This window comes from Fonsecaea monophora, assembly GCF_001642475.1.
Source record: "Fonsecaea monophora strain CBS 269.37 chromosome Unknown Scaff81, whole genome shotgun sequence".
Lineage (NCBI taxonomy): Eukaryota > Fungi > Ascomycota > Eurotiomycetes > Chaetothyriales > Herpotrichiellaceae > Fonsecaea > Fonsecaea monophora.
In genome coordinates this window covers 112,927-128,741 of record NW_019174012.1, presented here as the reverse complement: position 1 = coordinate 128,741, position 15,815 = coordinate 112,927, and the positions used below count along the sequence as shown (strand labels likewise).

Genomic DNA, 15,815 nt, shown 5'->3' with positions numbered 1-15,815 from the left:
TGCGACAATGTCATTTTCTATCATCCTCACTGGCTAGTGAAATCTCAATTCCGCAGAGCTAGGAAAAGCAGCGCCGCGGCAATTGTGTATCCAGAGAGCCCAGGAAGTGCTTTACGAATCGTGAACTCCTCCACCGCACGTCCGAGTTCCTCAACAGAATCACAGGCCTTCTTGGTGCCAGACTCACTTCCAGATATCTGGTAATCGGCCCACACGACCCTGCTCACAAGCTGGGACAAGATTGTTCAGTATAACGCCGAGAAGAGAGGAGATGACTAGTACTTACGTGTTGATATTCCAGTACAGTCTTTGACCAATTGTTTGTGATCTTCCCTGAGCCGTCTAGTTTGTACCAGCTATTGCACCCAGGGTCGGCATAGGCCGTTGTTGCAAGGTCAGCTTGGAGGCCGGCATTGTACTCTTTCACCCTGGCTGCTTTGGGCTCGATAGAAAATTGTGCATCTGCCGCTCGCATGGTGGAAACAGCTTTGATCAAGGCGGCAATGTAACGGCTCTGTGCTTCGATCATCAGGATGATGCTGTTGTGGCTCAAATTGGTGTTTGGGCCATAGAGCATAGCAAAATTTGGAAGCGATTCTACGCAGATACCATATAGTGCCTCAGCGCCATTCTGCCACAAGGTTGCGCCCAGCTTCCCCGCATGTCCTGTGACCTCAATAGGGTACATGAAGTCGACGGTTTTGAAGCCCGTGGCGAGAATGATCAGGTCAAAGTTCTGCTCGTCGCCCTCTACCACAATCCCCGTTGGAGAGACTCTGCTGATCGGGCGTGTTTCAAGCTTCACATTTTGCCGAAGGAAGGTCGGATAGAAATCATCAGAAACAATGATTCTCTTGCATCCGGGCCGATAATCGGGTGTAAGCTGTTGCCAAAGACTTTCATTGTCCTGAAGTTGTGCGTGCATATGGGCCAAGCATAACGCTTTCACTTGCTCGGAAGTCTCGTCGGTGGGCTTTACCACGTTCGCGAAGGTTGTCTCGCGAAAATTCCACATGCGCGATCGCTTTGCTTCACGAATAATCGGCAGATATTGATAGATATATCGTCTCCATGCCGGAATGTCTGCGTTCATGCGGGGAACAACCCAGTTCGGTGTTCGCTGGAAGACGGTCAAAGACTCCACGACTTTGGCAACCTCGGGGGTGATCTGTGCAGAAGTTGAACCCGAGCCGATGATGGCGACCTTTTTGCCTTTCAGATCGTATGTCCAGTCCCACCTTGCACTGTGCATTACTTTGCCTTCAAACTCGGGCAGCCCGTCAATATTGGGTACTCTGGGGATGTTGAGCTGGCCCACAGCCGACACAAGAAAGTCGGACTTGATGGTGTAAGTACGGCCAAATTCGGCGTCTTTACCTCCTTGAACTTGTACGGTGGTATTCCAGGTCTTGGACTTATCGTCCCAGTTCGTTTTTTCGACAGACGTGTTAAATCGAATATATCGGTAGAGGTCGTACTTGTGTGCAACTCGCAACAAATAGTCCAAGATTTCCTCCTGACCAGCGTACTCTCGCGTCCAACCGGGGTTCTGCTCAAAGGAGTAACTGTAGAGGTGTGACCAAACTGCGATATTAGCGGCCGAATGGTGATCTCACAATGTCAACTTACCATCACAACAACAGCCGGGATAGCGGTTATCCCTCCAGGTTCCCCCAAGTCCCGACGATTTCTCAAAGATTACAAAGTCGCGGCTCTTGGTCCTCCTCAGCAGATCTATAGCCATACATATACCAGATATCCCAGCACCAATAATCACCACAGATGCTCGAGTGTAGCCTTCACGGCCTGAACATACTGTTGATGCACGGACCTTCGCCATTGACGATGGATGATCCAAAGACTCAGCCCGAGCAGAAAACTTCCACAGCACAAATAGATCGGGAGTTCGGAGGGATTCGTTGATCACTGATTTGCAACCGATGATTCTATAATATCATCTAGCGAGGCTGCAAGTACTTGTGTGGTCTCTTTCATGTGAATTAGATCATCAGCCTTTATCAATTGACAATTTGTCATGCCAGGGAACAGTGACTAAGGCCAGACGCGTGAGATCGAGTCTGCTTCATTTAACTCGATGCTTCGATGCCAGAGCAGATTTTGTGGTCACACTCTAGGTAATAGGCCAACAAGAAACATGGCGTTGGAAGCACAACAACTTCAAGAGCTCTACGACAAACAGAAACTCTACGAAAACTTGATGCTTTATTGCCGCGGAATCGATCGCATGGACGCCGAACTTGTCAAATCCACATATTGGCCTGACTCGACCGATGATCATGGTGGATTCGAGGGCCCTGGCCAAGAGTGGGCGGCCGCTGGTTGTGCCTGGCGAGATCAAATTTACAGCAACAACCACCACGTTTCAAACGTCCTCATTGTCATTGAGGGTAATCGAGCAGAGCGCGAGAGCATGTTTTTGAATGTGGTCAATCTCAAATCCCCCGCAGTTTCCTTTTTCTTAGGTGGAAGATATCGAGACCTCTGTGAGAAGCGAAATGGCGAGTGGCGAATCTTGCATCGCGTTTGCCTGTGGGACTGGTTCGAGCACCAGCCGACGCGCGGCGGATGGCATCTGTGCGACGTTCCCCAGGTCTCAAACTGGGGAGCATTTTTTCCTGAGGATGCAATTTACAAGGATTGGGAGAAGGGCAACCAAACTCCGTTTCCACGACCTGCTGCGCAATACTCGGCGATGTCGAAGCCTGGCGACGAAAGTGGAATTTCCGACAACTGATGTCTATTGGCTAGGAGCACGGTGCGACCACTTAGATCTGCCGATGGCGAAGCTATGTAGAAAAGCATTACTTGTTGTGTCGCGACCTGCATCCGGGGTGGGGACGGGAAGCACGGATTTCATTAAGGTCACGGGGGTCGCCAAGCTAGCTGTCTTTTCAAGCCATAGTAAACTCAGACTAGTACCATCGTGGTCTTCTTCGCAAGGGACTATTGCGAGCATCAGTTCGCATCGTTGTGGACGACGAGGAAGGCTCACGAAGATTGGTATTGAGGGGCTCTCGTATGAAACTTCGAATCTGTCCGATTATACGCGTACACAGCATTGTCCATGCAGAGATCTGGACTTGAAAAGGACTAGACAAGCGCATTGCAACGGGTCTCGGCCTCGAAACCAGCGCTCGAGAGGAGATCCAGAAACCCGGGGCGAGAGGGTCATCCTGTGCTGGATGGTTGGGCTCTAATTGACCGCCATCAGTTCCCGTTAGCGAGCAGAATCTAAATGTGATCAGTGTTGCTCAGCCCTCATCTCCGTAGGGAGCTCCGGGGAGTCATTAACAGTGACACACCTCTCCCCACACACTCTCGATGACTCCACCACCGTGACTAACTCCCGACCAGTCAATATGGAGACCGGACCAATGCCCGTCCACAGCGCAGTGGGAAGGACTTTTCGATATCATGGAGGCGCTCAAGCGCATCAAGAGGGCGCAAGAAATACGGCTTCTGTCTGATTTCTAATTCACCCGCAGCACAGCATAGCATGTCTTTGTCGAAGATCCGGCCATTTTACGACCCGCGGGTGCAATTGCGCTCAGCACACCTGAACGGCCGCACCTACGGGTATATTTTCTGCCCGGCCTCGGTCCAGCCGGCCAAGTGGGGTACCATCGTACTGGTCCACGGCTTTCCAGACTTAGCGTTTGGCTGGCGGTATCAGATACCCTTCTTGACCAATCTTGGACTGGATGTCATCGCCATCGACTGCATGGGCTATGGTCGGACCGACGCTCCAGAGAGCCTGTTGGCCGATTACAGCTTTCGCCGCGTCGCCAATGACATTGAGCTGCTTTGTCAACAGCATATGATCTCGCGCATAATACTGGGTGGTCATGACTGGGGCGGCGGTGTCGTCTATCGTGTTGCTCTCTACAAACCGCACCTCGTGAGCCACATATTCAGCATCTGTACCCCCTTCTTCCCACCGAGCCCAGTGTACGAGCCCCTACCCGTCACCGTCGCTGAACGCTTGCACAACTTTGGCTACCAGGTCCACTTTGCAACAGGCGAGGTCGAGGAGGCCGTGCAATCTCGAACAGAAATCCGTCAGTTCCTTGCCAACATGTTCGGTGCGCGGACGGCTGAGAGAGTCAAAGCATTCTCCGCCGAGAGAGGGTTGTTGCTCGATCTGCAACGGCGGGTAACCAAGTCCATCCTGTTGTCGGAGGAGGAGATGGACTTCTACGTGCAGGAATACTCGCGACACGGGGTGCGAGGCCCTCTGAACTGGTACCGCACCCGCGAGATCAACTTCATGGACGAATATGCTTATTTCTACGATAACGGGCGTAACAAAGACGCGCAGGTCATCGTCCAACAGGAGTGCTTGTTCGTGATGGCGACCAGAGACACGGCATTGCGCCCTTACATGTCCGAGGGTATGGAGAAGCACATGAAACGCCTGACAAAGAAGAAGATTGTTGCGAATCACTGGACCCTCTGGGAACAGCCTGAACAGTGCAATGCGATCATTGGGGAGTGGTTACAGGAGAAGGTGTTCCCCGCCATCGTGGCGGGAGAAAAAAGCAAGCTTTGACCGGGAGTAGAGTTTGACATGCACTCAACAGTTGGCTTGGGCTTCGAGAGACGGCCAACATACCCTTGTAAGGGAGCTAGATCAACTCAGTAAGGCGTAGAATCATGGGAAGCCCAACAAGAAAAAGGTGATCAGTCTGGGGCACAGTAATCGGGCTAATCATTCCCTAAGAACAGTCAAATCCGAGACTTTTGGGGGCCTCTCGGCCCCATTCTATTCCCTGTGTTGCCAGCTAGAGTCCCTTGAACGATCCTGGTCTGGCCGACGTCCTGGGCCACGCCTGTCATTACTCGTCTGCCCTCACTATCTTTTGCCAAGGCCCACCAAATCTTCAGAGGTCCACCCACCCCGCATCACCAAGGATGCCTGGGCCGAGGCGGAGTCTTGGGGAGCACGGGGTATAAAGTCGAGGGTCTGCCCGTGAGCCATAGAAAACCTGACCGCCGAGCTACCATACCTCCCCGGATCCCCATATCCTTAAGACCTCAACCGCTTTTCTTACTCATCCTAATTTTTAGCACCTGTCCATTTCACTTGACTCACACAGGTAACATGCCTGCCTCAAAGAAAGAAAGGAGGTCTGGGATCTGGAATACCAGCAATGATAGCCTGGAGCAGAAGTAAGTTCCACTTTTGAACTTTGGGAGCATATGGTGCCCACGTCGAAAATAAACAGCAACACACCAGCTCACGACTTCGGGTCTATAAAGGCGTGCACGCAATCGGCAATCCCAGCGTTCGTTCCGAGAGAGACGCTTGCTTCGAATCCGAGAACTTGAAGCCCAAGTTCAGTCCCTCTCCATGGGGGATGATGAGCGAAATGCCAAGTTGGTGGCAGAGAACTACGCCATTCGAACAGCTTGGGTTCGAGCAAGGCAGCAGACCGCCAACCTGGAGATGATGTTGCGCAATTTGAAGGAGACATTAGACTCCTGTCTTGAGCTTGGAGCAGATAGATTGGAAACTCTGGCCGAAGACCGAAGTAATGTAATATCGGTGAGACCTTGCCCTGACCAGCCGTCGGAGGAACATATATTTGTTGCAGGTTGATTAACAGACGAAGTCCACCCAGGAAACCCAGCCCATCTCGGGCACTCCAAACCAGTCCCCACGATCAAGCAGCCGACAACAAGACCAAGCCAGCCCTCATGACTCCCACGACTTTGAAATAGCCACATCTCGTTGGGTTGATCAAAACTGCAACCAGAAGCAGCTCGAATCAAGTATGGTACAGGACCAGTCCTTGCAAGGTATGTCATGAAGGCCTTCTTCAGGTCGCCCTTGTCTTGTCACATATACTTTCACGTTTACTGTCCTTTGCTCTCATGATCACTAACGGAATTAACTCGTCCCATAGAATTCACAGCGGAGACACAACTGGTTGCCCCAGTCATGGAACCAAACACGAACCATGAACCAACCACGTGGTGGTCCCCGCTGGATCTCAGTCAGACCTTGCTTGACACCCAACCCGGCACTGGGACGCATGGCATCGCTGAACTCTGGACTTGCAGTGCCCTCCAATCTCCCGGACTGGAAGCCCCTGCTCCCATCCACTTTGAGTCCCATGAAATGTCCAGACCGTGTCTCGTACGTGAGCTGGACCCACCATCGGTTTTTTGCGATTCGCCATCCGCCTACCTGGAAGCGATGGAATCATGTTTGACTGCCTTTGTCCGCTTTCTTGGTGCAAAGGCGACGGAAGAAGTGTGAGTATTTCTTTGTTCCGCGTCCGGTGACCTTCCTAACGATTTCGTCTCGTCAGGGTTCTCAAGGGATGCCTCGCCCTGATGATACTTTTCAGTCGATATGTCTGGCCAGGCCCTTCAGAAATGTGGTTTGGCTCCTTTTGTTACGCTATGGCTGAGCACATGTTGTTCTGGCGAGCCGGCTCGATGACCAAATTTGCAAAACGACCACCCGCATATCTGATGCCCAACGAGTTTCAGGAGACAAAGCGTCCCCCTCCCATGATTTCCTGGATCTGCATTGAGCCACTACGGAACCAGATCATCCGGCACGCCAGCCACACGCGGGATTTCGACTCAATTTGGATTGACTGCATGGCATATGCCGTGGTCGAAATCGATGACATCTCCACTATCCTTACCGGCGTCGAACCTGGACCCGGCTTCCTGGGAGCTTGGAACCTATTTGATGCCATCAGTCAATCACCATGCTCGGATACATTTCAGCAAAGCAAGTGCCAGTGGACACAGGGGAACAGCTTCCCTGAGCTTTCTGCTCTCGACAGTGCCGGGCTTCTACCAGTGTATAGAATGCAACTCCCCGACGAGCCAGAAACCTCGTATGGAAAGGCTCCGCGGCTAGGTTACTGGGAACCCGTATCGCTGGCGGACCTCCTCGCCAGCCCTGAATTGGCGCGGAAGCTATATTACCACCTAGAACTGTACAAGTCGCACTGTTCTTGGAAACTCGATCCCTCTTTCTTCCAAAAGCACCCCGCTTTGAGATGGCCAGGTTACGAGAAGTTCACGGCACCTGGACGTGGTTTTCGATTGACCCCTCACTCAATCTCCATGCCCATCCGGCAAACACGAGAAGAGGTCCTCTCTCAATTTCAACAGGCGCTATTTGAGATGCACCCACTACGAGTACTCTGATGGCAAGACATCAAAGTTGACGTTGCACTCTCCACTAGGAGACATGCTTAACGACCATTGTTACACCAATTTATGGCCAGATATCAGAGGCTACTTGACTCCGAGTATTGGAAACAACTCGACGACGACTTGGGCCGAAAAGACTTCATAAACGGGACAGATGAATTCCGCGTCTTTGGGTAAAGAAGTATGGTTTCCAATCAAAGCAAAAAGATTTTCCCAACTGTCATTGTCGTGCGTAATCTCTACCTCTTTTATGGGGATCCTTGAGCAATCGCGATACTGTTGGCTTGGTCATTAACTTCTACTTCTGTCCGGTCAGCCTAGCCTTTTGATGTCAAAATGTCGTAGTATCACTACTGAAAATTCCAGTAGTGTTCTCGGTAACTCTCAAATTGTGCCCAGGCCACTCGAACGACGCGCGCTATAGAAGACAGAGCAGGTAGAGCTACCTGGGTTACTGTTCCTCCCGGCGGCCACATGTATACCGCTTGCCTCCTCGGGGTGATAGTGGCTCGTTACTCACACACTTTGGCCGCTAGGAGAAACATTCAAAATGGACTATGAGTACGTAATATGTTGGATGGGCGACGTCGTAGTGGATTGCGTGGCACTGAATCCGATTATTTCGATTAGTGACTACTTTCGACGTTTGATTCCTTGTAACCTCTGTTAACTGAGGCATTCTGCGATGCCACAGGCTCTGCTGGTCTTCCTCACTGTGCTTCTTGCGACCAAAACCGCCTTTGGAAGCCGCGGCCCCATGTAGATACCTTCTCCAAAAGGTCATACGCATCTTGAATGCTGGCCATTGAACCTCGCGAAGTTCCATCGGAATTCGAGGAAGGGACCAGGCCGCTCTGGGTGGCTCTTTATCACATAGTCGTTCTGTCTCGGTCAGTCCTCATTAGCCCGGCTAGTGCTCAACATGAACGAGCGGTTTGCACTGCATTTCATCACCATGTAGTTAACCAGTATCTCAGATGTAAGTATGTAGGTTCGCAGTCGACCTAAATGTTTCTTGACCGCTCTAACAAAAACTTTTAAGTCTTGTAACACAGACCAATACCCCATCTTTTGAAGACTGAGAGGTCACCTACACGTCCTGTTCAGCGCATAAGTATTTCCACAAACCACATATACTGCTTCCACTTATCAGCGTCAAGTCTCCAGCCAGTACGGGACAGGTCCAATGTTGAACGCGACGCTTGACGGTCGAGATAGAAGCTAGATCTGACGAAGACCCGCTGTCCGAATGTCGGCTTGCTGTGGAAAAAATTGCGTAGGAGTGATTGTGTCTTTTTATGATGCAGGAGCCTAAATGATGGATTGATGTATGCCCGTGGCATCAACAAGGTCTGGAAAGATGCACAGCGCCGAGCTGCGCTTTTGTACGACGTGATAGAACCGTGTCTAAACCGGGGCAAGGAAAGTAGTCTGCTGATACTCAGGTGTGAAATTGTGGTGACATTGCAATCTTGGAAATAGGAAGCTTACGTAGGCTTACGTACTTATCCGTCTCGGATACAAACAAACCCGGAAAGGGTTGGCAAAGTAACACGACTATCGAGGGTGTTTCGTCAAGCTTTTGCACTACGTATACGGGTCGATGGGTTGGAAGGCACGGAACAGGTGCCTCAAAGCATGGTACCATATGTCCGAAAGTTCTCTGGGTCCCAAGGGAAGACACGTACCCTTCCACCTCTACCGCAGGGCAGTTGACGTGACAGTTACCAAGAGCCGCTGGCGATCGGTGGTTCTTTCCGTGGCCCTCTCTCTGACTGCGGTCATGATACGCAGGGGTATCGTGGCAAAGTGTGTCAAAATTAGTGACCATACTCGCCGACTTTCAACAGTCATGTGCTCTATGGAGAATTGATTGTGTTCTCTACACACTCCAGAGCGGTGACCTAAGTAAATTTTATTCTGCTCGACTAACATGGACGTTTTGGATGCTCAGGCTTGGTCAGAGAGCGTCAGTTGAGCTCTGATCACTTCCGCGATTCTGGGCTGAGCGGCACCAATGTTGGACAATGCAATTCAGCTGAAACCAGTTTTCTCCAGATACTTATCAAGCTAAGTCCTATTTACTAAGATTTACGGTCCATTAACGCCTGTCTGGGGTATCGAGCTCGTCTGCTGCGGATTGAGGGTTGCCGAACACATTATCTATCATTTTTGAGATAGATCAGCTGTGCAGATGGCCGACATTCCCAAGGAATGCAAGGGTGCTGTAGTGGTTGACGAAGGCCCGAATTTCCGAGTCGAAGTTCGAAACGTCGCCGTTCCTGAGATTGGTGAGCTGGATGTGCTAATAACACTCTCGACTTGCTTGTCGACCTCTCACCAATTGGCAGCTGGCTAACGCCAGAAACGCAGGCCCCGAGGACGTTTTGATCAAGATCAACGCAACCGGACTTTGCATGAGCGATGTACATTTCATGTCCAACGACTGGGGTATTGCACCCATGTCCTACTTTGGGACGCAGTGTGCTGGGCATGAAGGTGCTGGGGTCATTGTCAAGGTCGGAGAACGTGTCAAGAGACTCAAAGTCGGCCAAAGAGCGGGCTTCAAGCCGATAGCAGAGACCTGTGGATGGTGCGACCTTTGTATTAGTGGTCAAGACCAATACTGTGCAGCGGCCAAGCTAACAGGCTTTCTTACCGACGGCGAGTCAACAGGGTATCAAGGGAAGAGACTGCATGCTAACGCAGCCATAGGGACATACAAACAATACCTGAGGAGCCCCGAAGCATACACGACACTCATCCCCGACGGCGTCCCCGACCATATTGCAGGACCAGTCATGTGTTCAGCCTCGACCATGTACAGCTCGCTCAAAGAATCAGGGCTACGCCCGGGAGACTGGGCGGTTTTCGTTGGTGGTGGTGGCGGGGTGGGCATCCAGGGCGTCCAACTCGCTTCAGCCATGGGCATTCGCCCTATCGTGGTCGACTCGGGGCGGGAGAAACGCAAAGTAGCCCTGGAGTATGGCGCAGAGGCATTCCTGGATTTCAAAGAGTCCAAAAACGTTGCAGCCGAAGCAGTGGCCACTTGTGGAGGTATTGGAGCACACGGTGTGTTTGTGACAGCAGGTGAAGGCTACCCAACGGCACTGTCATTCCTGGGCAACCGTGTTGGAGGAAAAGTGAGTTCCGCGCATTGTATCGCCTTGAGCTATCCCAAATAGCTAACTCGAGCTCTAGGTGATGTGCGTTGCCCTTCCTACTGTGGGTTTGTACCCTATGAACGTCAACGCTGCCGAATTGATTACCAAGAAGAAGTCGATAAGTGGCACTATGGTCAGCAGTATGGCCGACGTGCACAAGACACTGGAATTCGCCCAGCGCGGAATCTTACGGCTACGGCCAGAGATCGTGGGTTTGTCAAAATTCAATGATGCAGTGCAACGACTGAAGAAGGGAGAGGTGGCCGGGCGAATTGTTGTAGACTTTAACCTAGAATGAAGCCTCTGATCCAATGTCCTTTCGAGTTGTCTACACTGGACCTATACGCAGTTGATTTCGCTCGTTAGAGGAACACTTTGGCCTTGTCCTGAGTTGTGTAGTAACGTCAATCGTCTTAGGGCGACCTCGAATAATGGGCAGACGCTCTACGTTTGAGACAGTTTGAATGATTCGCGAAACAGAATGATCCAAATGGACCTTCTCGACAAATATTTGTATTCGCGGATCTGAGTTGGATTTCTATGCACTTTTATGATCGAAACGTAAAGGTTCTACGGATTGGGAGTTATCGCGACGCCAGTAGGTTCCAGCAACGAGATGAGGGAGCTGAAGGTTCTGGTTGACCGCAATGTCTAACTAAAGAAGAACATCACACACGATGAAGTGTCTTTCCCAAACTCCACTAGCAATGAGTTTTCCATGCTTTGCGTCGACGGCACCGGCTGTGATGATACTGATCAATGATCCATCGTCCCAGTAGAGAACCTCTGTAGCGTAGTTGTCTGCTTTCACTAGGCGGACGACTGCTGCCTCGACAAGCTTGCTCGAGTCTAGAGGGTCGTCACCGAATGCACGGGCATATACGCTGGACAAATTGGGCGAAACTGAGCAGGTTGGTCATCGTCCCTCTTGGGTATTGTCGGTTGAGTTGAACTCACCTGCGACAATGATGTCGCCGTTATCGCTCAACTCGGACATGTTATCAGGGGTAGCGCCCAACTCCTTAGGCTAGAGTCAGTCGATTGACGTCAAAGCGCGAGCTGCATTTGGCTCACAACAACATGGCTCCTTGTGAGCTTTCCGGACTCCAGTTGGACATCATAGAATGTGATGCTTCCATAAACCACATCAGCAACTGCTAGAGTTTTCCCTTGGTCAAGAAGGAGAATCCCATTGGCGTAGGGATGAGAATTTTTGGGCGAGACCCTCTGGCAATCAAAGTCTCCGTGATTATCCGCACAGAAGACGATTGAAGACGCCCATTTAAAAGGACCAAATCGATTTTCCAGGTACCGGCCTATCCCTCTGGCAAAGTAATGGTCGTTTGAGACGAAAAAGGACCTTTGGCAAGTCAATCGAGGTCATTATCGCGAGTTTCCACGACTTAGCTCAAACCCGACCTTACCTAGGACCTGTCGCAGCAACCTCGTTGGCCGTTTTGATCAATGGATGCAGATATTCATCAACGACTCGCACCTTGTTGGTACCCAGAAGGTGTGAGAACACAACAACGCTATCTCCCTCGCGATCGTGGTTGACTGCATGGATGTAAATCTTTGACAGGAGTGTTAGAAAGGTATAGTGAAATGCTTCTTCAAACTTACCATGGAATCATCGCCGACTGGTTGCCAGATATCCAAGCCATGTAAAACAAGATCGCGAGTGGCATTCCAATTTTCGATCTCTAGTCGAGTGCTGACATTGGTCTAGCATAACTAAGCCTGGAGTCTTCTACGGAATATCGCAATGCTCACTCGGAACTCATGCTTTACCAGATACTCCATATAGTATCTGTCCGGAGGGGCTCCGACGAGGCCAGCGCCAGGATAGTATTGCAATCGATCTTCCGGACTCCCGCAAGCTCCTAGTTATCAGACATTATTCCAGGGCAAAACTGCAATCTGCTTACCTAAGAAGGCCGTATTTGACGGAGCATGTATCTTGACGTCCTCACAAGCTTTGCCAACTACACACTGGTATATTAGCATGCATCAGCCATAAAGACTGGCGGTTGAGAGAATACTGGTGTATGTGTAACAGGCCTCGTTATTGTAGTTTCCATGACCAGCATATTTGGTCGTCTCTTGGGGTTGCACCTGACCGAGCAGGTTGCTCAGGATCAAGTCGCGTTTGGTCCAAGCTAGTGATATAAAAACCACTAGCAAGGCCGTTACGGGTCGTCTAAATGGTTTCTTCCAGCTCATTTTGATTTTTGTTGCATGTGAACAACCTCTGTGGAAAGTCCTGGCGCCTTCGAGTATGTCGAAGCAGATGTATAGATAAAATCTCACGAATTCCCATAATTTCAGGACGGCTGGACCACACGAATTGAAGAACCTTCATGCCAAAGCAAGAGATGCGCTTCTGTTCCCCACGATGAATCATATTTAATGACACATGAAGCTTGGACGTGTATCTCCTGAGTGGGGATGTAACCACTAAACTCCCTACCTCTTCACCAATGGTCGTTCCTTTGGTTACGTTGATCGAGTTAGCTCGGTCAGAGACGCATTCCCCCTGAAAGTTGCGCGTAATAAAAGGATCGTTGGTTAGAGGCTGGACACTGCTTGCCATCAGATGGTGAAACACTTGGCACACCTTTCGCAGTGCCGTACTCTGGCTCTTTCTCTCTCTTCTTTGACCTTGGCCTACAGCGAGTCATCTCCATCGTCCCAGACGCGCCAGACTCTGGGAAGGGTAGTGTGACGAATGCTACAAAAGCAACCATAGTGTCAGTAGTTTTCTCGTGTCTAGCAAGCTAACCCAGGTGTGGAGATCCGAGCTCAAGATACCGAGGATGCACAGCGCAGAAAGACTGCTGTGGCCTTGATTTTCTAGAGTAAATGTCAACACTCCTCGCGTACAGCAGCTCGGGAAATACTGAGTTACTTTAGATCAAGTCAAGGACCATCTCAAGAAGCGGAACCTGACAGCTCATGTAGGCATACGTAGAATGCACGTTAACCCGTCGCCGCCCTACTTTCGGCCATCTTCCATCTCCATTCTCGAGAATCGGGTCATTGTGTTGCTCATCGACGGCCACACCGTCCGGGTCTTCTTGGATGAATGACCTCCATCACAATTATCGCTCCAATCTCATTCCTTGTCAGCAATCTGGAGTAGTCCGAGGACATAGACATATTCGCGCAGGAGCTAGTCGGGATATTGGGAGACCAGCAGGTGTCAATTTGCCAATTCCCCATAACTGCCCAAAACGCCTCTAATCTCTGGCTCCAAGTTTTTCATCGGCCATGTCATCAGCTTGTTGGCCGTCGCCTCTCGAGCCCACGGGCTCTGCAGCTTGTCTTCTCGCTTCGATGTCTTCGATATACCGCTCTCTTTCCTTTTTCCCACGCAGTAGGGCGCGGACGTCGTCGGACATTTTCGACTTGAGGTCCGGCATGAAGAATGCGAGAATCACAATGCTGCCAATGAATGCAATAGACACGAAAAATATGGTCCTGAATGCTTCAACCTGTGCCTGTTGATATGCTCTAACGCCAGTGGCGATGATCTCTGGTGTTACGCCTGCCACCTGCTCGAAGGAGCCGCTCTGGAGGGCAAGCATGAAGTCTGTGATCGAAGATTTCGGCAGCCCAGCTTGTGACAACGCTGGTGGGACCAATTCAGGAATGGTGGTGGCAAGCCTATTGGAAAGAGTAACGACATAGATGGTCGTTGCAATTGTCGCGCCAATACCGCGAGTCGTTGCACCAACGCCGACAGCAATGCCGATCTCGGATTGGTCGCGGATGGCAAGAGAGCTTGTAGTTACTGTGGAACCTTCAATGTATCCACAAAAGACGCAGCCAGTGATGAGGAGGCCTAACACAGTATGCATGTTGTCAGTGGTTGCACAAGCGACGGATCCCAAAAGGGCTGTGGAGATGACGGCACAAACGATCATCTGCCATTTCAAAGGTCCTAGAAATCGCGCCAGACCGGACAGAATAATGCCCATGATGAAGCCGCCAGAGCTAGAGCAGGCGACGATCGATCCGTATGCCTGGTCACTTGTCCAAACCCCAAAAACCATTTGAGGAACGACAATGGAAAAGCCGTAGAAAGCCGACGCCGCCAACGCGTTGATAACGATGTTGACAACCCACGCTAAGCATATCATCAGTTTTTGCAGGAGAAATCTCAAGTGACCCAACTGTACTCACGGATATTGCTGAACAAATGCAAGGGGATAATGGGATCGGGTAGCTTTCGGACGTTCTCGTACACGACGAAAGCGACCATTGACAGAAGCCCAACAACGATGAATCCTATGACATAACCGGATTTCCAAGGATGGACGCTGCCTCCCCAGCTCAGGCCCATCAGGAAGACCAGGATGCCGCCAATAGATAACGCAAACCCAATGTAATCAAAATCCTTGACCATCTGCCACTTTGTCTTCCGTGTGATCATGACAAAAGTTGGAGGATGGTAGAAGATCGCCCACAGTGTAGTAGCCACGCCGTTGGTGATGATGAGCATGTAATAGATCCACCTCCACCCGGCGCTCGTGTGCTCGATGAACGCATAGGAGATTGCAGGTCCGAACACGGCGCAAGGGATGGCAAAGAAATAGAACAGGCCAGTCACCAAGAACCGGTGTTTCATCGGGACGAGCTCGCCCATCACAAATGGGATGGACGTCTGCACCGATGCGGCGAGGCCGAGAAGCACATTTCCTCCGATCAAATTCGTAATCGAAGATGCGCGACTGCAGACAATTGCACCGACGAGACCGAGGGTGTTGCCTCCCACGAAGAAGTACCTTCTTCCACATAGGTCACTCAAGCGTCCCACAATGATATATCCGCATGCGAGCATCAGGGTGTTAACCAGACCAATCCAGACGAAGTTTGGGTCTGGACCGAGGTCATTGTTGATTGAGTTGAGGACTGGCGCTGCCAGAGAAAATGCTCCCGTTCCCTATAATGTAATTAATTCTAACCCAGCAGCTTATTCAACTAGAATATACTCACACTAACCAAGCTGATAGCTACTGCCCCACAGGTGCCGATGAAGAGCTTGTTCTTGTAGTAATTATTAGGGATCTCTTGTGTTTCACTGGGATTGACTTGCTCAACACGTTCTGAGAAGTCTCCGGCTTTGTCCGAGTGCGTCGAGTCCATTGCGGTCTGGTGAGAGCAGAGGCTAGAGTCGAAAGATACCGTTTGATGATTCAGATCAAGAGAAAGATCCAGCTGCCCACGAGTGAAAGGCAGAGAATATACATCTGGCTGTGCGGTGATGACACATAAAACATGACCCATCATTTCGCTCGACACACCTGAAGACGGGGCGCCCCACAAGCTTCCCCAGGTGAAAAGCCTCGCGGGGAAAGGAGGGACTTCTACTTTCATCGAGCCCGTGCGACACGCCATTTTTTAGCAGTCTGTCCCGGCGCACTGGTGTCCCGGCCTGTGATATACGCT

General features: G+C 50.9%; 7 protein-coding genes across 7 annotated transcripts; 4 read left to right on the top strand and 3 right to left on the bottom strand.

The window, feature by feature from the left end:
- Positions 1-44: 44 nt before the first annotated feature.
- AYO21_08900 (hypothetical protein) lies at positions 45-1,840 on the bottom strand (the record flags this gene model as incomplete). The annotated part of the gene is made up of 3 exons (XM_022658841.1): positions 45-230; positions 287-1,565; positions 1,617-1,840. 3 exons carry the CDS (start codon positions 1,838-1,840, stop codon positions 45-47), a joined length of 1,689 nt encoding a protein of 562 aa, XP_022508891.1.
- A 315-nt stretch (positions 1,841-2,155) lies between these two features.
- AYO21_08899 (hypothetical protein) lies at positions 2,156-2,755 on the top strand (the record flags this gene model as incomplete). Its single annotated transcript, XM_022658840.1, has 1 exon — positions 2,156-2,755. The coding sequence occupies one exon, from the start codon at positions 2,156-2,158 to the stop codon at positions 2,753-2,755; it is 600 nt and encodes a 199-aa protein (XP_022508890.1).
- A 762-nt stretch (positions 2,756-3,517) lies between these two features.
- Positions 3,518-4,570, top strand: AYO21_08898 (hypothetical protein; the record flags this gene model as incomplete). Its single annotated transcript, XM_022658839.1, has 1 exon — positions 3,518-4,570. One exon carries the CDS (start codon positions 3,518-3,520, stop codon positions 4,568-4,570), a length of 1,053 nt encoding a protein of 350 aa, XP_022508889.1.
- An 801-nt stretch (positions 4,571-5,371) lies between these two features.
- Positions 5,372-7,194, top strand: AYO21_08897 (hypothetical protein; the record flags this gene model as incomplete). The annotated part of the gene is made up of 4 exons (XM_022658838.1): positions 5,372-5,566; positions 5,628-5,820; positions 5,928-6,279; positions 6,336-7,194. The coding sequence occupies 4 exons, from the start codon at positions 5,372-5,374 to the stop codon at positions 7,192-7,194; spliced, it is 1,599 nt and encodes a 532-aa protein (XP_022508888.1).
- Positions 7,195-9,394: 2,200 nt separating this feature from the next.
- On the top strand, positions 9,395-10,662 carry AYO21_08896 (hypothetical protein; the record flags this gene model as incomplete). The annotated part of the gene is made up of 3 exons (XM_022658837.1): positions 9,395-9,491; positions 9,574-10,343; positions 10,402-10,662. 3 exons carry the CDS (start codon positions 9,395-9,397, stop codon positions 10,660-10,662), a joined length of 1,128 nt encoding a protein of 375 aa, XP_022508887.1.
- A 357-nt stretch (positions 10,663-11,019) lies between these two features.
- Positions 11,020-12,587, bottom strand: AYO21_08895 (hypothetical protein; the record flags this gene model as incomplete). The annotated part of the gene is made up of 8 exons (XM_022658836.1): positions 11,020-11,267; positions 11,322-11,385; positions 11,439-11,724; positions 11,789-11,937; positions 11,988-12,089; positions 12,138-12,247; positions 12,293-12,349; positions 12,407-12,587. 8 exons carry the CDS (start codon positions 12,585-12,587, stop codon positions 11,020-11,022), a joined length of 1,197 nt encoding a protein of 398 aa, XP_022508886.1.
- Positions 12,588-13,603: 1,016 nt separating this feature from the next.
- AYO21_08894 (copper-translocating P-type ATPase) lies at positions 13,604-15,512 on the bottom strand (the record flags this gene model as incomplete). Its single annotated transcript, XM_022658835.1, has 3 exons — positions 13,604-14,493; positions 14,550-15,309; positions 15,363-15,512. 3 exons carry the CDS (start codon positions 15,510-15,512, stop codon positions 13,604-13,606), a joined length of 1,800 nt encoding a protein of 599 aa, XP_022508885.1.
- Between the last annotated feature and the right edge of the window lie 303 nt (positions 15,513-15,815).